The following is a 27117-nucleotide window of genomic DNA, read 5'->3' as shown; positions in this document are numbered from 1 at the left end:
TGAACACCATTCGTTTGAACTGTGTGGGCTCACTTACACACGAATTTTTTTTCAATAAATACCTGCACTGTTTTCCATCCCAGGTTGGGAGTCCACCGATGCGGAGAGCTGCCAACTGTATGCATTGATCTTCATCATTTCTTATAGGGGACTTGAGCATCCCCCGATTTGGGTACCTGCGGGGTCCTGGAATCAATCCCTCTCGGATACTGAGGGATAGCTGTGTAGTTAAGTTTTGGGAGAGTCAAAAGTTATGTGGGGGGAGTTGCCCCTAACCTTCGCATTGTTCAAGGGTCAACGGTAATAGTAAACAGCCCTGAGTGATCAAGCAGGACGACGTCCAATGTTTCAAGATATTTAACTGCAAGGAAATAGAGAGGGGGTTTCCACCTTTCCAGCCCCTTTCCCCTCAGTTCTCTATTCCTGGGCCCTGAAAGCCCTGTTCTCCTTTCGTTGTGCAATCTTTTCGAACTCCACCCACTGACACCAGAACAAGTGGAATTCTCCCATTCTGAAGGTCTCGATTTTCCTGTACCCAGGGAAACACTGAAAACTTGATTTGAGTCAAGTAAGGCAAGGGGAACGGTCCAGCCTGCCTCCCAGATTAAGAGAGACCAAAGGACACGGTCGGAGAGGCGTTCAAGTTCATGCTCATGGGGGAAAAGAAAGGAAAGTAAAGGGAGCAAAATTTAAAAAAAAAAAAAAAAAAAGAGCAAGAAGCAAAAGGGCTGGATTGGGAAGACCAGCTATCACGCGATGCTGCTCCCAACTCTGCGGGACTCAGGTCCTCTAGCATCGCCTCTCCATCGCTGGTCCCACGTGCACTCAAGCCGGTGACGCCCAGAGACGACCCCCAGGGCCTGAGTCCCGGAAACTGAGCAGCCCTCCGGCCCCGCAGCGCCCGCCCGCGCAGTGACGGGGAGCGCAGGGAGAAGGGGGGCGCAGCGCAGCCCCGGCTCCCGCGCGGTTATCTTACTGCGCAACAGCCTCGCCCGCGCCGCCCGGGAGCATCACGCAGCGCTCCTTGTGCACCTGTCGGCGCGAGGAGGGGGACCCTGTGACGCCAGGTAGCCCCCCGACGGCGGCGCCCAGCTCAAGAAGCACTGGGAGCAAGCGGAGAGGAGCGGAGACTGGAAGAGAGAACACCTGGCGCCCCGCGGCCCCGGCCGCACGTGGCTGTCACACCTGGCGCGCCCCCGCCTTGCACCCCTTCCCCCTCCCACCCGGTTGTGCCCCTTGACCTCCCTCCCCACTCCACCGCGTGCCCTCAAACCACAATTGTCACCCACTCTCACCTCATCCATCCTGGTCCCACTCCCCACAACCGGCTCCCACTGTCGTCACCCCCGGGGGAGAAGAGGGCCGGATGTTCGTCCCGTGGCTAAAGGTAACCCGGGAGAGTGAAGAGGTGGACCCCGAAAAAGCTACCCCGAGCATTCCCCAGGCCCAGCCACAACGCGGACGCCTCCAAGACTGACCTTCTGCCGCGGGCTGCGACGCCGTCCGCCCCGTCCGGCCTCAGTCGCCTCCTCGGCGCCGCCGCCTCTTCCCCGCGCTGCCTCTTCTACCCGCGTCGCCATGAGGTGACGGCAGCAGCCAAACAAGCGGCCCGACAAGGAGCACGGAACCTCGCCGGATCTTACTCCCCGCCCCTAAACCCCCACAGCCAATCGCCGCATGCCAGGCTACCCCACGTGACCGGAGGAGGTTGGCCCCCGAGGGGACGGAGCCGGATGGGGGTGGGGAGCATTGAAGCCGAGGCTGGGCTTCTGCAGGGCCGCAGAACGGACAGACCGCTCGAGTCTGCGCAGACAGGGAAAGGGACTCTGGAGTTGACTACAAGTCCCAGCAGGCTGCGCGGCGACGGCTCACAGGCCCGGATCGGGATTGGAGCGTAATGTGGCGTTACGGGACGGAGAGATTATCCGCCGTGCTGTGCGTGCAGCCTACCGGGACTTGTAGTTTTCTGAGAGTGGTGTACCGGTACCGGAACGTACGTCCTAATTGTCCTGCGCAAAAAGTTTAGAGAGAAATGTTCCAGTGCTTGGGAGAGAGCGGGATCGGGGACGCGTTGTGTTTTTTGTTTTTGTTGCTCTTCTTCGGAATTGAGCCCGACTGATTTGAGGATAAGGGGAAATAATTCGTGACTTTCAAAGCGGAAGAGATGTAATGGCTTTCAGAATTTGAGGTTTTTGGCTCAGACACCTGTCCCAAACAAGTCCTGCAGCTCCAGTGGAACTCTCAGCATCGTGTACCTGTCTCGAGCTCCTGTGGGTTTGGGGGCTCCTTCCTATTCACCTTGGCTGAACCGCCTCGGCTTCTAGCATCGTTCTCCGCACTTAGTTGGTGCTTAATACATGTTGAATGTATCCCGCTTTCTCCGCCAGTCGTTTCGTTAAAATAAACTCGGCTTACTGAACCGATGATTTTTCTTGACGCGATTGGGGCGGGGGTGAGGTTTTCCTCAGGAATATTCCCTATATCTATCTGATGGAACCGGACCTCCAATGACTGAGCTGAAAGTCACACACCGCCATGAAATCCTGGCATATAGAATTAATGAAAATTTGTGTAAATCCTATATCAAATTGTTTATGAAAATTTGTGTAAATCCTATATCAAATTTTTTTAGAGTCGAATACAAAATAGTGGTAGCAGACGCCAAAAATTTAATAACATACACGTGAGCAAATTTCAATATTGGGGAAAGTCCATCTATTAATTATTTTCGAAAATTGGGAGAAAGTAGCATTTTATTTCATGGGCAGAACACCTCAATCCAGCATTGAGATTTCAAAACTAAAGCAATTGATAATGAACTCATAACCCAGACTCTATATAAGGCCGATGGCCTCAGCCAATATGCCTCACCTTAAAGGCAAAAATCCCAGCAAGATGCAGAATACGTCTATTGATAATGCTGCTTCTAAGGCATCTAGGGAATCGAGTGGCAAAACGCACTGCGGTTAAATTATGGTGCAAAGGAACACCATGCAGTTACTAAAAATGATGAACATATCTCATATTGACCTAGAAAATATACATAGCATAATGACCTTAATATAGAATTGCCCGTACATTTACAAAGAGATGTTTAGAAGAATATTAATCAAAACATTAATGTTTTTCCTTGGGTGGTGAGATTTGAGAGTATTTTTACTTCATGATTTTCTGTATTGTTTGAGTATAAGTATATATGGAACAAAAAATTAGTAATTATCTTTATTAAGAAAACAAAAGAGTGACCTCAAGTCTTAAGATAAATGAAAAACATTTCATTGCATTTATTTATACATATTCCTATTTCAAAAGAGATTTGGGTGGCCTGTAAATATATACACAATATGCCATGACCTATGTGTGTGTAGATACAGAGATATATATTACGTCATTCATTCAAAGAGAGAGAGGGAGAGAGAAAGAATAAAGTGAGAGTGAAAGGATAGGAAAAATTAGATGAAGTCATGGGTGAGTCGAATGCATAAAACATATGCCTTAAGGTCTTGTACACAAGCTGGAGGTTAGCCAAAATTTTATTTTGAGCTTCTTGACAGCTGAGAAAAGATGAAAACAGTTTTCAGAGTAATTCACGACATTACAAAATAAAAACAAACGACTGCTCAAGAGAAGCATAGCTATTACTGCTCCTGCAAGAAATATGAATTTTAGAAGTCTGTTTCTCATAACATCTTTCGTGTAGGCGCCGGTGCTTTTTAAATCTGTCAAGTTTTTTGATGATCCTCCCTTCAAAAGGTGGAGTCTGATTCCCGAGTTCTTGAATGTGGGCCAGGCTTAGTGATTGGCTTCTAAGGAATACAGCAGCAGCAGATGTGCTGTGTAGCTTCCAACGCTGGTGAAAGAATAGCTTCTGCCTGCTCTCTAGGTCTTGGATCGCTCTCTTCTTCCTTGGGTCAGACTAACCTGATTTCCCATAGACCCATTCTTTGTTTAGATTTTTATCTTAAATGCCTCAAAGAAGTTACTGTCAAGGCCTTGCCCAGGCCCCCCTAAAAGCACTTTGCTTATCTCTGCTGGAATTCATTGTTGGAGTAATATTTTAGGTCTTCAAGGCCTATGAAGTCTTTAAAGGGCACACGTATTCTGTTTGCATTAATCTCACTTTTGCTCAAGGGATAATTGTCTCTGTTAAGAACTGTGCCTGTCTGCAAGATGAAGGTCACAAAGAAAACAGCTCCTCATTGGGTAGGGAGGTCTTCTCCCCAGGCTCCCTGAGGGCTAAGGATAGAACCTGAATATGGGCCCATTTATTCAGACGTTTATTAAACAGCCATGAGCCTGAGGCACAAAACAGTTCTGAACCATAAGCCCAATGACGTCCCAGCTCCCACTATCGTTTTGCATGAAATGCAAGGCACTCAAGGAGGACTCGCCACTATTACAGAGGCAAGATTTTGTTGGCCTTATAAGCCGGTATCAGGAAACTTGGAACACTGAGTTCATAGCTGGATGCAGGACCATTTATAGGTTTAGCCTGTAGTGTTATCCTTCAGACAACAGGCTTCAGACTTGCTAGGTTCTTATACCCCGTCAGCGCAAGGGTGAGGAGAGTCTCACAGATTTCACACAATATACACATTTTGAACAGCATTTATTTCACCAATGTGAGCCCGTTTCTGACACCCATTATTCTGGCTAACAAGTTACTCATTTCACCAATGAAAACCCATTTCTAACCTTCATTTTGCTATTTAGCAAAGCCTCTGGTGTTGATTCAGCTATGGCTAACAGAAGCATTTAGAGTAACTGGATTATGGACTCGGATTAATACAGCTGACCACCCTTGGCGTGTGAAGTCCTGAGTGAGGTAATTGCCAGCCCTTAATTTCACACACACACACACACACATGTTCCTACCACTACCACACTGTCTGCTGACAGTAAATTACAGACCTGTCCTACTCCATAATACGATCACAGGTAATAACAAATCTAAAGTCTTGTCAGAAGAGTGGAAACCTAGAAAAGCGAGAGTCAGGGAGGCCACGCTGACAGAGCCTACCCAAGCAATGTTTGGAAGAGAGAGGATCTTGGTCAAAAAAGAGAACTGCAAAAATAATGGCCCTATTCGCAAAGCTATTCCTAGTGTGAGAGTGGAGGCCCTGTCCTTATAATCTAATGCCTTTAAATAGAGAGAACTGCTTTAATTTCTTACTCACCAAGCAACCTTGCCATTCTAATCTATCTCCCAAGTGGGTCTCACGAGAGAGAGAGAGAGAGAGAGAGAGAGAGAGAGACAGACAGACAGACAGACAGACAGAGAGAGGATTTAGATATGTGTACATTTCCATTCAGCCACATGCTTTCATTGCTCATTGCTAAGAGAGGGACATTCTGACTTTGTGGATAAGGTCCTAGAGCTGTGTGTTCTGGAGAGAGTGTATTCTGGGAGTGTGTCCAGAAGCCCCGCTGGGCCCCAGAGTGTTTTAGGTGCACCTATTAAGCATCCCTAGCACGCCGTACTCCCTATACCAGGCCAGTCCACTCTTCAGGGGAAGGGCTTGTTTAACTGACTCTTTCCCTCAGCTAGGTGGTAAAGGAAGTGAGGGTAGGGTCTGTGCCCGTGAAACTCCCGCATTTCCAGTGCCCAGCAGATCGCCAGGCTCGGAGAAAGCTCTCAATACACGTTTATTGAGAAAAAGAACCTCGGGATAGAAAAAATGCACTGATCACTCAGTTTTCTGCATCTGTACAGATGAGGGCCAAACCTTCTATTTCCCAAGGTGATATACCTTCATTTGACCTCTTAGAAGGTCTCCTGGTGGCAGTGTCCCTCTGAAACACTGAGAAGACCTTAGGCAGCCACCAGATCAAGATCATGCCAGGATAAACTTGGTGGCAATCAAAAGTTTTCATTCATCGATTGAATACTTACTGAGCATCTACTACATCTGAGCACTTTGTTAGACACCAGGCATAGCATGATTTTGAATAAGGGCTCCTTAATTTCACACACACACGCGCGCGCGCACACACACACACAGGCTCCCAGGCCAACAGTGAACAGTGACATACACAACAAACAATAACATAATTCATAAAACAGAGAGATTGCAAAGTAACTTCTTGGGGTTTATTTTCTACTGGTGGTGGTGGGGTTTAAGGAAGGTTTAAGGTGACATCTGAGCCATATCTTGAAGCGTCAACAGGAGTTAAATTAACCACGCTAGCTTGCCTTGTCAAACTCAGAGTATTTTCAGAGAAAGAAAAGCTCCTACTAACCTTTAAAGTAGCCAAGAGTATTATTTCATCAAAAGAGTTGAATTTCATGTTTGTCCATACTATTGGGGTTGTAGTAGTGAAAAGGAATATTTGCCTTTTCATAGAACAAAGAGCTTATTGTTGAATTTGATTATCCAATACCATCCTTCTGAGCTAACCCTGATTTTAGTCCTTATAGGAATTTGGCCAGTTTTAGCATTTGCTATACACTTCCACATTTCTAACAGACACCGAAAGATATAGAAAATGATTATACTTTGTACCTCGATTGCTCAGGCATATTGATGACAGGCTGCAGCAGGAAGAGAATACTTCGAATAAAAATTCTTGTCAAATATATATATTGCAATCTTCAGAGTATCGGCTTTGTGAATTTTGTTCTGATTCATTTCAAGTCTTGGCTATAATTACAGACTTTCAAGGAAATGGAAACTATATATAAAGACGAAGGTAAAGGAAAATACAAAATACTCTTGGGGTTAGGCTCTACTGAAAATCATTATATAAAATGTCAAGCTTTTCCTTGAGAAAATATTTCTGACTTGAAGTATTATCCTTCTTCACCTGTGTTTTCCAACGTTGGTCCAAGAACCACAATTTCAGCTTTTCCTGAGATGATAAAATAGAGATTTCAGGACCCCTCCAAGATCGAATTTGGCTTTTATAGGGATATTTGTCTTCCTATCCAAGAATATAGTACATCTTTTCATTTGTTCAGGCGTTCTTTAACATCTCCTCACATGCATGTACATCTTTTGTCAGGTTTATTCCTAGCTACTCTCTATATTTTTGTTGCTAATTAAAACAGTAAAATGAAAATATTAGAATGAAATATTTCAGACATACAGAAAGCTATAAAGCAAATATAATGAATAACTGTCTACAGGTGATGCATCAGTCATATTCTGTCAAAAGACAGAAATAAGACAGTTATTTTCACAGAGAAAATTTAATATAAAGATTAGATAAAATGATTAAATTACCTTAGGTATAGGAATGTATTATGAAGAGAGTAGCATTTCTAGCAGAGACTCTGGAAAAGAAATAGGTAATAAGTGTATGGAAAATCAAGGAAATAGAAATATAAGGCAATTATTAATTCAGAGACCAAAAATAGTTGAACAAGAAAAGTAATGTATTTATGGTACACTATAAGACTAGGTTGTGAATAGTCCTCACATGGAAATAATATAAAAAAGAGATTAAATTATAAAATTCAAACATAATTGTACTGGAAAGATGGAGATGGGGAAGTGTGTATGTGCTGGAAAAGTTTAGTTGCTTCATAATATTTTCCTCTTTCTGGACTTCCTTCAGTTAGATGTACATTCTGGAATGATCCTCTAATTTTTCTTATCTTTTCTCTCCTTTTTTACTACATCTTGTTTTGCTCTATTTTCTAGAAGATGGTCTTGGCATTGTCTTTTAATATGTCTAATGAAGTTTTGACCTATGCCATCTTATTTTATTTATTTATTTATTTATTTATTCATTTATTTATGGCCATCATATTTTTAATTCTCTAGACCTATCTCTTATTCTCTTAATGTTCTTTTTCTATAGCATAGTTATTTTTTCATGGATGCAATACTTTCTAATATCTCATTCAATATATTAGAGTTTCTGTTTAGTTTTATCAAGTTTTGTAGTTTCCTATTAACTTTCCTCCTAATGGTTTTAGCATCATTGGTGGTTATTCACTAGATCCTGACTTCATTTTGCCTTGCAAAGAGACATTTTTTGTATTTATTAGCTGGAATTCTTTTATAAGAACTCTTTGTGTCATCAACACTTCTTCAAAACTACTTTTATATCTAAATATAATAGGGAAAGGGCTAAGAATTGTTAAGACAATTCTTGAAAAATAAATACTTTTTCCCATTGAAAGGAACCAGGGCTCCTTGGAGAAATGCCTGATTCCAGGTCTGGGGCAGGAAATGTGAAAAATGAGTGTGTGTGTGTGTGTGTGTGTGTGTGTGTGTGTGTGTGCGCGCGCGCGCGCACCACAAAGCAATGAAGCTATCAAAAACTACTAAGGTTGAGTCACAAGGCCTCAGGAGCCTACTTGAAAAAGCTCCTATTGGCCTAAGATGGGACAATTTAGGCATCAATAAGGGCAAAAACTACAATGGATAAATATACATCAAATATATTTAAACCCATGAGTTCAGAGCCCCAACTATCAGAGTTGAGGTTTCTGTATATTTTTGACTTCTCTTTCTTGGCCTCAAAGAGGTACCTGCAGCTCCAGCCATCACATCCATGTTCCAAGGAACAGGAAAGAAAAGAGATCAAAGCTGACTCAGCATTTCTGGAAGTTCCTCAAAGACTTTCACCTACTTCCCATTGGCCTTTCTCACCTGCTAGGGACACTAGGAAATGTAGTTTTATTCTTCCAATCTGAGCATTTTGCTGCCCCTATAATACACACACTGTTAGTTGGGAGAAAGGAGAGAAATGATACTGGATAGGAAGCCAGCTGTGTCGGCCACACTTTTGCATTTTTAGTTATATCCCATTTCTCATTCCTCGTAATTTGGGCCTTTCTATCCAGTGATCAAATCTTTTAAAAAATCATTTTGGATTCCTGGATTCTTTGTCTTGTACTTGTTGTGTTTATTATTTTTCTATGCTTATTATGAAATCGCTATTGATTTTTCTTATTTTTTCTTACTAGCTGAAGCACAGAAATTTCTGAAAAGACAAAAATAAAAAAAAATTAAGAAGGCGTCACTACCAATATTTTGGTATAAGCATTTTCCTATGAATATACACGTCCAACCCACACATACACATGCATTTTAGGAAGAAAAAGTGTAAACGCATTAAATGTATTTTTGTGATTTGCCTTTTTTTCTATTTCATTTAACATTATATTGCGAACCTTGTCTCGTGTCGAATGTAGAGCTCCGACATCATTTTCTCAAGCGGTCAACGAAATCCTTTCTCCATCAAGAAAACAGACGGAATCAGGATCGGGTGGACGCGGGACCTGACCCTTGACCGCGAAGCGCGCTGCGGCGGAGCACCCGTCGCGCGTGAATCTCCAGGGCGAAGATTTGCCTTCATTTGCATATCCATAGTTACATGGCACTCAATGTATTTTCAAGTGAAAAGCCGCGGGTTTCTTTTAAACCTATTATTTCAAAGAATGAGATTTTTCTCCACGCAATTGACAGAAAGAGTTGCCATAGGTATCCGAGCTGGGCTTAACTTCACCCTTATTGTACCAGGAGTGGCAATTCGTGGGCTACTGTCTCCGCAGGGGTTGCAGCATGGCCACACTGATAGCAGAAGCATTAGGCATTAGCACACTTACTGAAGGGTTGCTTTAGCAAAGGACAAAAACTAGAGTTCTTAATTTTTTGAAGTCTTGCCCTGGGGCAGGCTTTCCTTTTGGTTTTCCAAAATTGGCCTTTGATTTTGGGAAGGCCTTTTTGTTTTCTTTTTTTTTTGGCTTTTGGTTTTTTTTTTTTTTTTTGTTCATTTTTTTTTTTTTTTTTTTTTTGGTTCTTTTCCTTTTGTTTTTCTTTTCTTTCGGGTTTTTGTTTTTTTTCCTTTCCATTGGCTTAACGTCATATCCGTGAGATTCACAGTTCTCTCCACGTGACTGTGTATAGCTGTCCTTCATGTTCTTTGTTCTTCACTCATTATGTTTCCATGTTGATGGACATTTGGGTTGGGTGCAGCCTGAGGCCACCAGAACACTCTTGCACATGTCACCTGCTTGCATATGATGTATCCTTCCATTCCACTTTACTAAGTTATAGTAAGTTTCTTCAAAAGTAGCTATATCATTTTATACTCCCTAGGAGAGGAATGGCTGGTCAAAGAAGTGCATACTCAACTTTTCATAATAATGCCAATTTTTGCCTTTTCTCAAAGACATTGTACCAGTGTACGCTCTCAGCAGCAGTATATCAACGTCCCCATTGTTTCACATGCTCATCAATTCTTGCTATTTTCAGATTTACATTTTTGACTGTCTGGTGGATGTAAAATCCATCATTTAAAATACATGCATGTAATTCCATTGTACAGATGAGCCATCACTTGTTCAAATCAAGATTCTGGTGTAGGGCATGTAAGTAGTTTCTAAGTTTTCTCTTTTATAATCAAAGCAGTTCTTATCCAACTACTTCCGTAGATAAATTCCAAGGAGTGGAAATGCACATTTAACTTTTTCTAAAAATTTTAAAAACTTTATTATCATGACTTATACCTACAGCACCTGGTCTTCCTAGGTGGTCTCCCATCCAAGTACTAACCAGGCCCAACCCTGCTTAGCTTCCGAGATCAGACATCGGGCTTGTTCAGGGTGGCCTGGCCGTAGACCATGAACCATAGCTCCACTGGGGCACGAATCCAGGACCTTCTGTGTGTAAAGCAGACGTGCCAACCGCTACACTATGGAACCACATCCCACATTTAACTTTTTGATCCAAATCACCCAGCGGCCATTTGGTAAGATGGCTGTTGGGTAATATTTTACATTCCCATCTACAGTATTTGCATACCTTTCCCCCATCCCTCTGTCAAAAGTAGCTTAAAAGTTATTCTTTCAAATCTAAATGATACATAAACTCAATTTTAATTTTAGAAGTCAAATGACACAAGGCTTTTAAAACAGCAGACCCCTGACTTGCCTTTCCTCATCCCCAATTCCCACTTCCCCCAAAACACCATTTTAAACACTTAGCAGTTTCATCCATTTGCTTCTTTATCTCATAATATACTCATAATGCTCTTTCTTGATTTTCAGTTTGAAATTGTGGCAGAGATTGCTAGTTTCCCTTTCTGATACCAGTTTCTCCTCGGCCTTCGGAGGTAGAGTGCCTCCAGAATTTCTGAGGCTTTCCAGGGTTCTTGAAGCATCAAAATGTTTTTGTCGCCACCTGACCGCTGTTGCCTGCTCTCCTTTTTTGTCACTATTATAAATGTATACATTTTCGAGGGGACCTAGAAAAATGGCGTAGATGATAGAGGCTCTGTTCATCCCTCTGGCGACCAAATCAAAGTTGTGACGGAAACAAGGAGCAAATAGCAAGGAAAATCGCCTGGGATCTAGATGAACAAGCCATACAACTAGGGAGAAATCCAAGAAAGCACTCTGCAACGGCAGAAGGTAGGACGGGTGAAGACGCAGAGCTGCCAGGTCCTGAGCAGCTGAGACAGAGGTTGTGGCGATGGCCGACGCCTCTTAAAGGGGCCGCGTCCATGAACGGATTTTCGCAGTGACGGACCTGCTCGCTTTGAGCGCCAGTGCTGCGCCCAAGGGGCACCAGGGACTTACAGGGAGACACTGTCGGAGTGAGGGCCAAGGCAAGACTTGCTCTGTACAGACGTGCCGGTGGTATCCATTGTTCCCTGTTGAGCCCTCTCCTCTACCAGTGGCGGACACAGGACCGCCATAGCTGTGACATCAGCAAACTGGAAAACAGAGGTGGCTCCACCCAGAGGATCCCCTGAAACCCCGCCTACCCCAACTTGCGGCCCCACCCAAGCCACATCCAGGCATATCCTCAGCGAGTCAGGTGCTCCTTGCTGAGCAGCACCTGGACTCACACTGGAGGTAGCGGGCCTCGGTTTCTGGTGTGGCCTTTTGAGGCAACTCTAAGCACAGCATCTGTGGATCCACAGATTGCTTGCTGAATCTTAACAGGTGGCCCCGGAGGGGCACAGGCTGGGGCTAAACTTGGCCTGCAGCTGAACCCTTCTCAGGACTGTGCCACTGGACACCTACTTCACAAATCCACACTAATGAGACCAGGAGACTTAGGAGCTTTGCTTCGTACATAGAAACAGACACGGAAAGGCAGCCCAAATGGGAAGACAAAGAAGCAGAAACCATATGACAGAACAGAACAGAGATCCAGATATAATGGAGTCAAGTAATCTAACAGATGCAGAGTTCAAAACACTGGTTATAAAGATGCTCAATGAACTTTTGAGAACTGTTGATAAATTCAGTGAGAACTTCAACAAAGAGATAAAAACCATAAAAATGGAAATGAAAATTACAAAAGGGAACCAATCCGAAATGAAGAACATATTATCTGAGATGAGAAGTATATTAAATGGAATAAACAAAGTGGATAAGGAAGAGGGTCAAATGCCCTATCTAGAGGACGGGACTGGGAGAATGAGGCGAAGGGTTAAAAAAGTACAAATTAGTAGCTGATGGATGGACACGGTGATGGGGAGCACGGCATAGGGAATGCAGTAGCATTAATATGTTGGCTAGGTGGAGGGTCAGGGGAGAAAGGGTGCAGTTGGGGGGATCGTTTTCTGAACTATATACACGTCTATCCGATGTACTGTATACTCGAAACTAATTAAATAAATTCTTAAAAATGTATACTTTTTTTTATTCCTTTACTATTATTTAGTGGGGTTTGTGGATAAAGTGGATATATATGTATATATTTAATCTGACATATTTGATCAGAAAGTCAAGGTATTGTACATTTCAGAAAATTTTAAAAACACTGCAAACAACTGAAATAGTATCTACTTTACAAAGGGCTATCTTAAAATAGGATAACATTTAGAACATGGGATGGACCTGAAAAAACCTGCAGTGCCATCCTTTCATTTTTCTAAGGAAGCAGCTGTGCGCCCCCTGGTGGATTGTCTTCCCCAAGCAAATCTGACTTTTCCCTCAGTCCTTTTTCCCTGGGCCCAGTGCTCGGCTGCCCATCAGAACCACTCAGGGAGTTTTTTTAAAAAACGTCTTATGCTCAGGGCTACATTTCAGGACGATTAGTGTCTCTGGGGGTGGAGCTTGGACTTCAGGATTTTTAAAGATCTCAGGTGGTTCTCAAGTGCAGGATCACTGCCCTAAGCCACGAGATTCACTGGCTTAGCCCATTTTGAAAAGCATAATATGCCCAGTAAGACACCCATCCCGTGCTCTTGTTATGAAATTACTTTTGTGTTGTCCAGATTTTGAGTAGTGTCTATTTTCATGCCTTAATTTCGCAAGCATGCGTTCTGTTAATTCAACTAACAAAGAACGCTTTACATTTTTAGCTGGTGGCATTATATTTGATAGTGGCATACGGTTTAACTCAGTTCTCACATCACAGTAATCTGCATGACTTAAAATTGTGGTGATTGGCCATTTTGCTGTATCTGGATTTTTGCATTAACTGCAGTAATGTAAAATATTTTGAACTTCAGGGCTATAATCGTGATTATAATGTGGATACTTTAATAGTAACCAAAATCTTCCATTACGATGAATTGACCTATTATCTCTACTTATTAGGTCACAGGCTTAATTTTTTTCCAGCTTTACTGAGAACAGCCTTAAATATTATAGGAGCTGATTAACCTTGTCGAGTTCTCTCTCTAGGCAGCAGAAAGCATGGTCAGTGCTAACCATGGCCATCAGTAAAGAATAAGATAGATCAATAAGTATATATATCATCACTCCTGGTGGAGCAAAAATCCCACAGTAAGCTTGAGTAAAAGACCTATTGACTGTGGATTAGAATAATCTTTTATATGAAGGACAACCCACTGCACTTGAGTAGAAGTCTACAACAAAAGTAAAATGTGTTTTTAAGACTCAGTATTATCTCAAGGTAGTTTTAATTCTAATAGAAACCTATGTACAGATAACTGAATTATTTACAGGCCCTCTTTACCAGAACAGAATTTTTATTCAGGAAAAAACGATTATAACATATCTTACCACTAAAAGTGAAGTTTATTCAGAACAGAGTGTAATATAGTTTTTCATGTTGGAAATAGACCAGGATGCACAGAATAAATGCTTTAAAACGATCATAAACAACTGAAATCATAAATGGCTTTATCTAAACAAATCCCTTAGTGTGAAGACCAGAAAACTTGATGATTCGTGAGATATAACTACATGCGATTAAAACTTCATGTCTATTTGTCATCTGTCATGACTCGTTAGTTTTCTAAGCACCATCATTTTGGGGTACTGTGACATGCATTTTGTAATTTCATTTTCTTATCAACGTAGTCTGTGGAAGTAATCATTCATTAAAATGGCCTGTTTCCCCCAATAAAGCTGATTATATAAACTATATCAAAAATTTCTACCAGATTTTTAAAAGCTGAAAATTAATTTGCTAAAATTAAATTCACCTAGTTTTCATAGTTAAAAAATATTTATCTTTACTTAAAAAAGAGGGAAAATTTATTACCAGAAAGAGCAAGCATTATCAAATTATTTAAATTATAGCGCATTCAGAGTTCTGGTTTTTATATCAAAGCGGTGAAGGAGGCAAACAAAATTTCGCAAATTGGATGTGATCATAAGTTTTCTTTCAGTAAACCTTTAATATGTTCTAAAAACCCTATCTGTGACAATATTTTGATTGTGGCAAACTATCTTGGTTACAGTAGGGCATCTGAAAGTACTGAGCACAAGTATAATTGCTGCTTTATCTCTTAAAAGCTTCTCTAGTTTAACGTTTCAAAAATTACAAATTGAGATTTCCCACTTTTGAGTATAAGGAGATTCTGACACTGTGTTCGCCGCAGCACGGCAGCCTCCTGCTCAGACTGGCCACATTAGCTAGGGATTCGACATGCTTGTCATAAACTACGATAACCGTAAACGGACAGTGATGTTGCGTATAATACTAACTCCATGCACCTAAAACAAGCTTTAAAGACTTAGTTTGGTTCAATGCTCTATTTCCCTTTAAGCTATTTTTGTTACTTGACTGCACGTGCATAAACATGGCACACGAAGTGGCATCCATCCTTTGGAGCCTCAGAGCACGTCAGCCCTCTGGTGCCGCCCAAGTGGCTCAAACATGTAAAACAGTTCTCAGAGAGCCTCATCTCTGCTTCGTGGTGTCATTATCTTTTGAAATGTGTGCTATTAGAAATATCTGATTTCGCAGGTTTGTGGCCTCCCTGGGAACTTGGTTCTTCTTAATATGGCAGTGTGAACGGGAGTGGGCAGTGGGTACCGACTGGAAGAGCAGAGGACGCACCTGTGACTGTAAAGACACTGTCGGCCGAGGACACCAGTGTTTGGGTAAGAAGTAAAAAGCACCAGGATGCTCGGCTGCCCTGAGTGTATCAGCACGTTAGTCCAGTGCATCTCAAGCCGTAAGGTCCATTCTAAGCCCCGGGGGTCTTGGTCACATGGAGTCTGCGTCAGCAGCTCTGCGTTTCCGATAAACTCCCAAGACAGGCTGCCCATACTGCTTCCCGAGCCAGCAGCAAGCAGTGAGCTATATAATTCCCCTAGTGTGATGCGCTATGTTCGTATTTTAACGTTTTGTGACACTTACGTGTTTTTATGCGCAGTGTATATTGTTGGTAAGTCCCAGGCATGAAATAAATACTTAGAAATGTTCCACCAAACATGGTTACAAATTATTTTCCCTTTTAAAGGAATACCACTTCGGTTACCTGTATAATTTACAAAAGCAGAATATTTTACTCCTTGATGAATTCATAAAAATATGGCATTAACTATTTTTTGCTGTGTAAAAAGTCTTATTAAATCCTTTTATTATCACAGGGCAATGCACAATTCAGTTATTTATAAATGCGATATCATGGAAAACTGATAGTAACAATGAGAGTGTTTCTATTGTCATTTTAAATTTTGAATTTTCTCTGAAATCCTTTTTTTGTATTTATTCAAATTCATCAATAACAATTTTAGTGCTTATACTAAAAGTCAAGCGCTGTCACATTCTGATCTGCTTACATCTAGGATTTTTTCAGCTACTTCAAACACATTTGACTTGCTTCTTTCCTTCCAGCAAGCTCTATTTGAAAACAAACCTTTCTCTTTAAAAGGATTACTCCAGATGTTGCCAGTCACATCTCTGAACCCAAACTCAGTGATCAGCAACTATAGCACCGCAGGAGAAATCTCCTGATCATGGTGGCGGTGGTTTCACAGAACACGTGAGTTTACTGCTGCGACCCAAGTGATCCTAGCTGAGATAGTCTGGCTCGTTCACACGTGTGGATCCCAAACTACAAACGCTTGGACCTATACTCACTCAGTTTTCTCATTGACTCTAACTTTGCCAGAGGACCGCACAGACTAATTTTTGTGGGGCCAAGCATATAAATATGTACATCTTTCTTATAAAGAACTGTCTTAATTCGATTCCCCTTTAAGATATAAAGGCTCCTTGAGAAACATGAAAGGTTTGGGAAGCAAATGCTTTGGAAGTTAAGCCACCTTGTTCATCTCGAATAACCGTCTTCCATGAAAATGGGCCTGATAGTTTAGCAGAACACTAGCAGGACTGCATGAAGTTGTACTCAGAGGAAAACAATTTTATAAAGACTGGCAGTTTAATTAAGACAAAGCTAAGACATTTATATGTGGCGACGATTTAAACAAGACTTTAAGTTGAACAGGCTTCTGGTGGTCATTAATACAAAGAGGATGAGAGGCCCTGCTTCCTACAAAATCCGTCATGTGAAATTTAGGCAAAAAAAGTATTATTAAATGTGGTATAGTTAAACGAGAAAGAAAAGGCCCCAGAGAAGAGTATTTTTGCACAGTATTTCTCAATGTCAAATTGTGTGATGTTTATACTATTGGAATCACTGTGATTATTTTATCTTTTGGCTTCCAGATGAAGTTTCAAAAAAATACCAAGAAAACAGTTCTGAAAGTGCTTTCTCTTCAGTTCTTTGGTACAGTTTGGTCATTTTGATAGTTATCAATCCATTAAGTACTTTAACATATACGTATCAGTGCAAACGCAGTAAGTACAAATATTTAGAAAACCATAATTGAAGAATATGTTTTTGACCTCACAGAAAACAGAGTTCTATAGTTTTACTTATGTTTCTGTGGCTAAGATATCCGTACTGACTATAAGAACGTCTCTAACTGGATTTATATTAAAGAAATATTTCATAAAATATCCCTTTTTGATTTATTAGCATAGCTGTTCTATATACTTTTTGAAAAGAAAAGGCGAGTTTCAATTTAAAAAAGAATTCATAGTTATACTGTTTCATGCCTTCGAGAATTTAATGACGGTTACAGACTGTGAAGGATAATGCTTGTTTCAGGAGTAGACTAATTGTCCTCCTGCAGCAGTTTTTCTATTTCCTTATCCCAGTTTTCATCTCGTTTCTCTGACTCTGTCACCACTTCATATTCTTGAAGTTCCTGTTGCAGTTCTTTTTCCCAATCTGCAGAGTCTTCTAAAAGAAACAAAGTAGGAGGGAAAGATTCTCTCTGAACTTATTGCTCTAGCTTTAACAACTCGGTCAACTACTATGGCCTAGGGAAGTCCTAGTCACAGTAACTTAACATCTCAGGCTTCCTCACTGCTCCAAAACACTGACTGGATTTTAACAGTGGCCAAGAGAAATATTAGAGAGAAATCTGTTAAATGTAGAACCAAAGGTATCACATGTCGTCAGGGAGTCTGGGGTGTTATTTCGCTTTACCTAGGCCTCTCTTTGCCCGAAATTTATATGGATAATTGATAATTAAAATTTGCAAATTAATTTTTACCACTAACAATGATGATGATGATAGCAAAAACAGCTCATGTTTTTTGAGCACTTACTGAGCCAGGTACTGCGTTAACTACTCTCTGCATATTGCTCTATTTTTTTTTATCCTTAGAACAATCCATGGACTACATACCACTATTACACGCATTTCACAGATGGGGAAGTGGAGGCTGAGAGAGGTTAAGGGACCTGCTCAAGGTCACACAGCTTGACATCAGGTCTGCAGGCTCCAAGGTTGGTGCTTAACCACTTTAACAGTAGTCTCCCTACAATGGCAAGGGACACTGGGACTGGAAGTCAGGCAGTCTCTTGCTGAAGCCTGGTCCCTCACATGAGGCTCCATCTGAGCTCTTGCACTGGTCTTCCAGGTTGAGATGTAGAGCTGCAACTTTCTGCTTGGGCGCTCAACATACCTGTGTGTGTGTCTGTGTGTGTCTGTGTGCGCGCGCATATGTGAGTATGTATGTATAGGATAAGGCATCTGTTATGTGGTGTTATAAAACAGTGAGAAAACAAAACAAACTGGATATTTAAAAAGTAAAGCTAGTCTACGGCCATGCCACCCTGAATAAGCCTGATCCCATCTGATGTCGGAAGCTAAGCAGGGTCGGGCCTGGTTAGTACTTGGATGGGAGACTGCCTAAGAAGACCACGTGCAGTAGGTATAAAAAATATAAAATAAGAGATTGTAAGCTGACTAGGTCCTTGCAATCTGTGAGGTCAACCAAGGGTTGCCTCGCCTAAAATAAATAAATAAATGAATAATAAAAAATAAAAATTAAAGCCAAAATTCATTTTCATCTTTTGAAAATAAACAAACTTAGTACCTATAGAGAAAACAAACACTAAATGTTTTAATTTTTTGCTCAGGGTAAAAGAGTGTTGTGTAGCAACTGAACGATTTCAGAAAGGTTTATTAGGTGCTTACTGGGCGCCAGGCTCCATGTCACGTACTGTGGGGGATAACTGACCCTGAGGAACTTACAATTTTGCCGGGGGCAGAGACAACTACTATGGAAAAGAACATGAAGTGGCCCAAGTCACAGCTAGGGCAGGAATTCAGAGAAAGAGCAGCTGGCTGGAGAAGCCAGGAGCTAGCTTCCCAAGGCTGGCTACTCTTCCCGCTGGCGCTCGCTGCCAGCTCCCTGAACCATGAGCCTCAGAGCTCCAGGAAACACTCTTCATTTGAAAGCCAGTGGAAAGCCAGTAATTTGTCCTGATGTGCCAAAGAAATCAGCTCCCCCACTGCTTGTGCTATTTTTCTAAATTATTTTAGTTTTTTAGAGGCAGCCTGCTCCTTCCCAGAAACAATGCTCCTTGGCACTCAGCAGCCAGGAAAAGAATCTCCTAGGTACAAGCATAAACCCAAAGAGGATGCCAGCTTTTAAAGCGGGGCGCCAGAGGTCAGTGTCTGCACGTGAAAGCTGTGCTTGCTTCCTCCCCGCTCCTGCCCGCAGGCCCTTGGGGCCGCGAGGCCTCGCATGACTTAACCTCTCCGGGTTCTAGTGTGTCCTCTCTCTGCTTCCGCGCATGCCTAGAGCAGAGGGGCGTGCAACCTGGTCACGTGCGCTAGAAGCCACCTTCTGGTTGGGCACAGTGAAGCAATTCTGATGCAAAAGTTATAGCATATTTTTGCATATCTGCTTCAGAATAACCATTTTCTACGATCGACATCGGACGGGTAACAGAACGCTTGTTTTGTACCTTCGAGTACAGTCTCCTCTTTTTTGTCAAGCACCAGCTGCTCCATTTCCTTCCTCAGATCCTCCTGATCTAAGTTACAGGTCTCGAAGGCGTCGCTGACAAATTCAGAAACCACCGGGCTGGTGGAAATCTCCTCTTCTTCCTGAAATGCAACAGATAAGCTCTGGAAACGGTTTTCTAAGTGAAATTTATGTGCTAGGCCTCCCGCTTATGGTCACCTCACAATTTAATGCAGCATCGTTTTCCTTTCCTTCCTCTGCTAGTTGAATGCTCACTGCTCTCCAACCTTCTAACCTGCACAGTTGCTGGGTAACCAAATGAGTTACCGCCTGAACCTATTATGTTCACTCATAGTTTGGGTCACGCCAATCATTCTGTCCAATTCCCGACTGGCACATCTAGAATGAGATATGCCAGGGACTCGCCTCATGTGTCAGCTGTAGGTCCTTAACTATTCAAGTACTGGACCCCTCTTCTTCAGAACAAATAAGACCCACATTTATAAGTTGTTTGAAATGGTATCTCACAGAGTTAACACAGAGTGACTTCATTTCCAGACATTAACTACTAGGTACAACATAAAACTGTATTACCTCTTGAGTTTTAAGCTGAGATTTGATTACAGCAGGCGGAGTTTTGGGCCGTACTGCCTCTAAGAAGTGAGAATAAAAGAGACAATAATTGCTTGATTCAATTCTGAATACATACATTTATAACAACTAAAATATCCACAAGTATGATGATACTAAATAATTTGCAGAAATGAGTTTTTAATGTTATGTTTTCAGGTTTTAAGTTAGTACAAGAAATAGCCAGGTGAAACCATCTCAACCTCTTTCTTTTGGGGACATGTTTACTATGTCGTCATATTTGATGCCCCTTATATAAGATTTCCAGCAGGAAATAACTTTTGACTTTAGTGTTAGCAAAATTCATCGAAGAATAGTTCTGCTCTTTCTTTTAGGATAGAGAAATAAGTTATTTACCAACTTTTCCTTTTGTCACAAATGCTAGAACGTACCAAGTACAGTATAATGCTCAATCACAGCTTCTCCTCTTTCAGAAATGACCTTGCTATCTCATTAACGTTACTAGTTGTTCAGTATCTACTGAACCCTGTCTTAAGCCCATTTTGTTACACAGGTAGTATTTGGTAAAATGGCATTCTCCAATAAAATGGATAAAAAGAAATAGTACAGAATGATAGACACCTGGGATTCATGTTAAATGCGAAATGCCAAATTTTACTGTGTAGAGCAAGTTCATTACGTTAGTGGTTTGTACAACTCATGCCTCAGGGCACACAGTTTTGCATAATTATTTAAAATCCTATGAAGTCTCCAGCTGTAAATACTACTTATACAGAGCACGTATTCATTAAATGTCAAAAATATGTCACAAAATCCATGTTATTTTAATTATCCTTACAGGTATTAAATGGTTGCTGATATTATAAAACACTTTCTCTGACGACCAGGGGTAAACTGTCACAATAAGGAAGAGTCCAAGCTGGGTATCTGTAACCTGCAGTAGCGCAGAGCTCAGTTCTGCTCCATAGACTCCAGTACTCGGGAAACATCGGGTTGAATGAGAAACAAAGAAAAGGCGTGGAATGAACCAGTGGAGGACGGAGGTATAAAATGTCACATGGTAAAGAGCAAGAGGAGAGATGGGAAGATGACTGGTGATCAAGGGAGAAATAAAAAAGGAAGAAATAAAAAAAGCGAAGAATGAGAAAAAGATAGCAAAAGAAAGGAGAGCCTGGCGAAGACGTGTGACTGGGGCCAGAGACAGGGCAGCAAGGGAAGAATGAATATTTCCTCTGCAAAGAATTTTCTATGTGATGACGTGACATTTCTGGCACATGCAAGATGAGAAGCAGATGAGTCTAAGTTGACTATTTTTTTTTATCGCCTACAGCACCTGGTCTTCCTAGGTGGTCTCCCATCCAAGTACTAACCAGGCCCGATCCTGCTTAGCTTCCGAGATCAGATGGGATCGGGCACGTTCTGGGTGGCATGGCCGCAGATAAGTTAAGACTACTTTTAAAGCGGCTCGCTTGGGCGCGGCGTTCTCTGTACCTTCGAGCGGCAGCGCGCCCTCTCTGCTGAGGCTCTTCTCTCTTCCGGCGGCGGCCTGCTGCTGGGCAGCCAGGGCCGTGAGCTGGGCCGACTGCTTAATCAGGGAGACGCGGTAGAAATAGTTCCTCCAAAACACTTCTTCCTTCACGCTGTTAAAGACAGACGACAACACATTTGAGCACGCGTGCACGCGAAAGCTTGCAGGGGTTACCTGTTGCAGTGGAGACTGGAATCGAAGATCTTTAGGGGCATTTGCAAATCCGAGTGAGGCTCAAAGAAGATTCTCATTTGCTTTTGAATTGAAAGCTGATTAACAGGACAAAAAGCTATTGTCAGAGCAGCAAAAGAAAACTTCCAGAACACCAATGAAGCCTGGACTTTTCTACATATTTTAATGATACCAACGCTGCCCTCAGCAGAGGAAAACAGGGTGCTGCTGTGAAAGCAGCATGGTCAACCCGGGAGACTGCAAGAGTCAGGACCCCACCAATTATTTGCTGTTTACTGAAGAATTAAGTGCTATCAAGCGGTGAGAAGAACGGATTAGATTGTGGCGGTTGTTCCTTATGAAATGAAATGTCTGGCAGCTTGCAAAAAACTAGCGATTCCTAAGCATTGGCAATCAGGTGGGAGATGGTTGATGTGACATGAGTCAGAGCTAGATTCTTCTGCTTAAAAGGATATCATCAGGACAAATGGTAAAACCTGAACAGGGTCTGAGACTTAGATAGTAATAATGCGGAAGTGATCGTTTCCTGATTTGGATGGTTATATCACGGTTATGCAGGAGAATCCTTGTTTATTGGAAATACACACTAAAGCAAACGGGTGATGCATTTGGTCCCAAATGAGTCAGGAAGAAAGTTCTTTAGATGGTACTTCTCACGTTTCTATAAGTCTGTGATTGTTTCAAAACAATAACAAGAATAATAAACAATGATAACTATGCTCACCTCAGAGCAATTTAATGAAAGTATCGAGGGTAGGAGACAAAAGAAGACTCAGCAAAAACACACAATGCGCACCCCTCACAAACTGAGACAGCCAAGGAACAGCTCTGATGACCTGAGGGATATATGCAGGTTTTTTTTGCCTGGACAAACTGCTCGTTTTATATTGTAAAAATGCTTTGCCAGTAGAAATGACACAAGAGTAGGAGAGAATGCCTCTGTACCTCCTGGTTTACTAGAAGGGATGTAGGTTCTTAGATGGGAGGAAATCAAGGAGGAAAGCATGACAGGAAGACCTGGGAGGAATAGAAGAAAATCAGCGAGAACTGACAGAAAACACTGAGGCCCGGGCTTGTGAATGAGGACAGGACTTACCTTAGGACATCAGAACATGGTTTCCAAGTCTGTGAAAGGAGAAGCTGGGCCAGGAAGCTAACTTTTCAAGTGCCAGAGGCAAAATGCAAGATTATTTACACAAACGAGGCCAGGTAACAAGCCGACAGGCTGCCAGAGGCAACCATCTTTTCTTTCATTAATCCCACAAATACTCGAGGTGCCACGTGCACCGGGTCCAGTGCTGGGGGATTAAAGGATGAATAAGACCAGTGTAGATGGTGACAGGAATAATGACCTCTTACTTGTTCAGTTCTTACCGCGTGCTAAGCAGCATTTCCCAAACTCATGTGGCCTCACAACTCTCTTCTCATAAGGTCTTGTGCAAGTAGCGCGGCAGGAGGGAGACCTGGCTGACCTACAGTCAGCAGGGGTCAGAGCCCCCAAGTTTGGCATAGCGTGCTGCGTTTGCTGGAGGAGTTACTAAAACCTTAGGCTGCATTAAAATTATACAAGACGCACTACGGTGTGCACTCCTGCAAAGCAGGCAACACATCATGTCTACTTTGGGGAACTCACTTCCGGAGAGTAATAATTCGTACGTGAGGGGGTACAGAGACTAGGACCCCGGGGAACAAATCCAACACCTGGGGCTTTCACCTGGACAAGTTCCAGGGCCTTACGCTGTAACATCACAGCTACACAAAAGTGAGATTAGCCTTCCCATGAGATAGTGAGTGGCCTGAATATTGTCAAGGTCACTTTTAATTCTGAGTGCTGTGAGATGAATAAGATGAAACAGTGTACTCTCTATCCACCGTGGATCAAGGCCAATGTTTGTTCTCTTTGTAAAACAAAACATCTTAATTGTTTTCTTTTCCAGAGTCTCTCCCTCCTGATAGAAGAAGAAGTGGTGACAAGCACACCGCAGAAATATCTGGTGACCCTCTGGTGACATACTAAATGTTCTGAGAAGCCCTACAATAAAGAATCCATTGAAGGTACCAACTCTCAAACGTTTATCTGACAGCTTTTGCTCTAATGGACTGTTTTAAGGCATTCGTATGCTGTGACCAGCCTCTGGGAAACAATGTGCATATGTCATAGTCCAGGCCTGGAAAGGACTGTGATTTCCCTGCTGTCACCAGCGTGAAGGCCTCGGCAGGTACCTGCAATGTCCCAGCGGGGCCCTGTCTCCGGCCACACTGCTGTCATAGGGAAGTGCTAACACAGTAAAGGTACGTGCGAACACATAGCAAGTGTTTTCTACATTGTTCCTGGTTAATGACAGCTTCTGTTCAGAATAAGTGTCTCAGATGGTCCAACCTGCACTTCTGTATGTCTGAAGGAAAAGTGCAGAAGTCCTATATTTATGTGTGATGGCTCAGTTTGGTTTTATTCTGGAAATTTCAACAACAGTGGAGAGACTAGAACAAAGAACGCCCACGTGCCCGTGACCTAACTTCAGTAATTATCGGCGCTTTGCCAGTCACATTTCATCTATGCCTCCTCCCCTCCCCCACACACATGCTTTTCTTTGGGTGGGGGTTGGAATATTTTAAGGCAATGCCAGATATATCCTTCCATCCAGATAAAGACATAAAAATAATAACCCTAATTTCTAAAGTATCTTTAACAGAATTTGCAGTAGGAAACCAGAATTATATTACTCAACGGGAAGTTTACTCGGCCAATGGCAGATCCAAAATATTATTTGCCAAATATCAATTCTCCCAAACTTTAAAACATCTAAAATTACTGTCAGTAGTGAGGAGTCTAGAATTGTCAAAAACCAGAACTATAGACTTTTGTGTAGCTGTGATGTTCCAGCACCTCAGGGCCTCTGGACAGTCCCAAGGGCGTCGGCAGAGAGCGCACTGCATGGCCCAGGTGATTCCGATGGTCTTCAAGCTGACGGAGCCTTCGGGTGCAAAGCCCAGCTGAACCCCAGTGCTTTGCTGCTCTTCTCTCAGGAAGGGGCAGCTATTCGGAATAGGTACGATCTGACATTCTGAGATGAAAGGGCTTCAAACAGATACATAGATAGGAACTGTTCAAAAGCCAACTCTCAGGATTTTATGAGCATAATAGTAATTCGCCTCCAACATGTTAATAACTATGGACAGAAAAGTTTCACTAAAAAGAAAAGATTCTATGGAAGTGTTGTTCCGAGTCTGGGCTCAAGACAGGAGGAGCGGTGGGGGGCCCTGCAGGATTGGTGAGATGGCTTCGCATCCCACGTGGCAGAGACTGAGGGTTCTCCGTGACTAAGCCGCTCCGCACTCAGGGACGGGTGGCACAGCTGAGAATGGGGGTGTAATGCCAGACTGAAGCCACAGGGGCCAGACTGTCCCTGTTATTCTACCTGCAGCCAGGCAGGAGGCTGAGGAGGCCTCTAGGGGAAGCCACCAGGCCCAAAAGTCCTGTGGGAACACACAACCGCAAGCACCTTCCAGCACGGCGCCTTCACCCACAGGACGGGTAAGGAAAGCCTGCAATGCGAAAGACAGCCCAAAGTGAACACGGAGATTCAGAGAAAAGAGCTCTCTCAAGAAAACCATACTTCATGTCCTCAGAGGACAGTAAGACACTGCATCCATATACTAAGAATAGAGTACTAGGAAAAAAAGAGTACTCAATCAGACAGACCGCTGACTCTGAAAACATGAGGCTCGAAATAAGGGATCAGAATTAGAAAGGCGAAGAGCCTGGGGTGGCAGAGGGGGAGGGGACCCACTGCTGGTGGCTGTCATGGAAGACTTTATGCTTGTACTGCACGTAAAGGACAGGAAGGGATTTGGGAGGGGGGCAGGCCTTCGGGCAGAGGGAAAGCAGCAGGTGGGGAAGACAAGAAGAGAAGAATGCGTGCAGAAGAGGCGGCCCCCGGTCCCGACTCACGACGGGCCTCGTGGACCTTCGCCGCATGCAGGAGACAGCGGTGCGTTTGTGTGGGAAGGTGTGTTGTACCTTCTAACCAGGGGGTAGAAGGGCGCACCTCGGCCCTTCTCCGAACGTCCTGAAAGTCCACTCCTGGTGTCCGTTCTGTGGTGCCCTGCGCGTGTGCGCCGCTGAAGGGCCGCAGGGCCCATCTCTATGAAGAGTCAGACTGCTCCAGCCCCCATCCCACAATCCTCCCCGCACACGGCGCACACGACCAGGGAACCCACACGCATGTCCGTGAGCGGCGCCACTTCTAATCGGGAGCACGGTGCTTACAGTTTAGGAACAAGAGCGAATCTCATTCTGCTCAGTAGTTCGTCCTCTTGGAGCATGACCAGGGCGACTGGGTACATCTGGTCAAAGTCAAAATGAAACTGCACACCAGCTGGAGGATCACGGAGGAAATTCCTCTTGTCCTTTGATGAAAAGGGGGAAACCACAGAATGCGATTAATATATAACAATGCACTGTTGGTTTGGCAAATATTGAGTTCTCGAGAATTCAGCTGCGAAGTCCGCTGAGCTATTGTTAACCTCTCTGCTTAAGAGAGAGCAGAAAACAACTGATCCTCATATATTTTTTTAGTCTCAAGTGGAGAGAGCCTTGTGGGAGACCAGGAAATGCAATCGTGCAATTAGCTGAAATTACATAGTTTGAAATCACATGAATACGTTTTAGTAGGCACTATTAGGTATCTGAAAACTAGTGTAAATGATTTTAAACCTTCTAACCCGAAGTTGAAGTCGGCTAACCACGGTGCTCATGTCAGAAAAGCGTGCGTGGACCAGGCCTTCGTCCCACACCTCTCAACACCCTGACAAATCTCTGCAAAGTTCCACGGGTCAGTCCTTGTACCAAGGGCCCAGGAACGCCCGGGTGACAGAGAGACACAGTGCGGCTTTTCCGCAGACCGTGGCCAGGCTGGGGGAAGGCTTGGTGTTGGTTCAGTCAACAAACCCTCGCTGAGCACGAATGTTAGGGCCTGGGCCTCCACCCGACACCCCAGCTTCTTTGTCAGGACACTGTGAAGCGAGCACTTCCAGCCTCACTTTACAGATAAAGAAACTGTGCCAGGGGAGCAACATGGCTTGTCCAAGGCGGAGTGTGTGCCTAGCGAGGGGTAGGGCCAGGACCCCGAGCCTCCCCTCCGGGTGGAGCGCTCCTCCCACGCTGACTCAGCCGCAAAGCCAGCAGACTGCCAGCAGAACACCTGGCAGGCTCTGTCCATTCCAGTTTCATCTAGGACATTCACTTTGTTCTGCAAGAATGGAGCCACAGGTGTGACAACCTTACAGGGACAGCAAGACACTGAGACCCTGCCACCTTCAGCTGCCCACTCCTGCAGACTCTGCCTCCAGCAAGTTTCCGAC

At 43.3% G+C, this 27117-nt stretch overlaps 2 protein-coding genes, 1 non-coding gene and 2 pseudogenes across 4 annotated transcripts in view; 1 reads left to right on the top strand and 4 right to left on the bottom strand.

Annotated features, from left to right (window-relative positions):
* Positions 1 to 1643, bottom strand: part of TXLNG (taxilin gamma) — a 55313-nt gene extending 53670 nt beyond the window's left edge. Inside the window, exon 1 of the mRNA XM_011363048.2 lies at positions 1479 to 1643. Coding sequence (XP_011361350.1) covers positions 1479 to 1580 — 102 coding nt within the window. The 5' untranslated portion in view covers positions 1581 to 1643. The remainder of the gene's footprint in view (positions 1 to 1478) is intronic.
* An 8816-nt stretch (positions 1644 to 10459) lies between these two features.
* On the bottom strand, positions 10460 to 10575 carry LOC111741693 (annotated as a pseudogene).
* A 3969-nt stretch (positions 10576 to 14544) lies between these two features.
* The window catches only part of SYAP1 (synapse associated protein 1), a 27799-nt gene continuing 15226 nt past the window's right edge, over positions 14545 to 27117 (bottom strand). Inside the window, exons 5-9 of one of the 2 annotated variants that reach the window (XM_023532313.1) lie at positions 26024 to 26163; positions 21525 to 21673; positions 20037 to 20095; positions 19444 to 19585; positions 14545 to 17418 (exon numbers count right to left, since the gene is read on the bottom strand). In XM_023532313.1, coding sequence (XP_023388081.1) covers positions 17294 to 17418; positions 19444 to 19585; positions 20037 to 20095; positions 21525 to 21673; positions 26024 to 26163 — 615 coding nt within the window. In that variant the 3' untranslated portion in view covers positions 14545 to 17293. Of the gene's footprint in view, positions 17422 to 19443; positions 19586 to 20036; positions 20096 to 21524; positions 21674 to 26023; positions 26164 to 27117 lie in introns of both variants that reach the window. The other variant, XM_011362986.2, reaches the window with a different exon arrangement.
* On the top strand, positions 18286 to 18404 carry LOC111741708 (annotated as a pseudogene).
* Positions 21355 to 21473, bottom strand: LOC111741767. The gene has a single exon (XR_002781080.1). It is a non-coding gene; the product is annotated as a 5S ribosomal RNA (ribosomal RNA).

The sequence above is a fragment of the Pteropus vampyrus genome, unplaced genomic scaffold, assembly GCF_000151845.1.
Source record: "Pteropus vampyrus isolate Shadow unplaced genomic scaffold, Pvam_2.0 Scaffold81, whole genome shotgun sequence".
Lineage (NCBI taxonomy): Eukaryota > Metazoa > Chordata > Mammalia > Chiroptera > Pteropodidae > Pteropus > Pteropus vampyrus.
The sequence above is the reverse complement of the archived record's forward strand: the minus strand, read 5'-3'. Positions and strand labels throughout refer to the sequence as shown.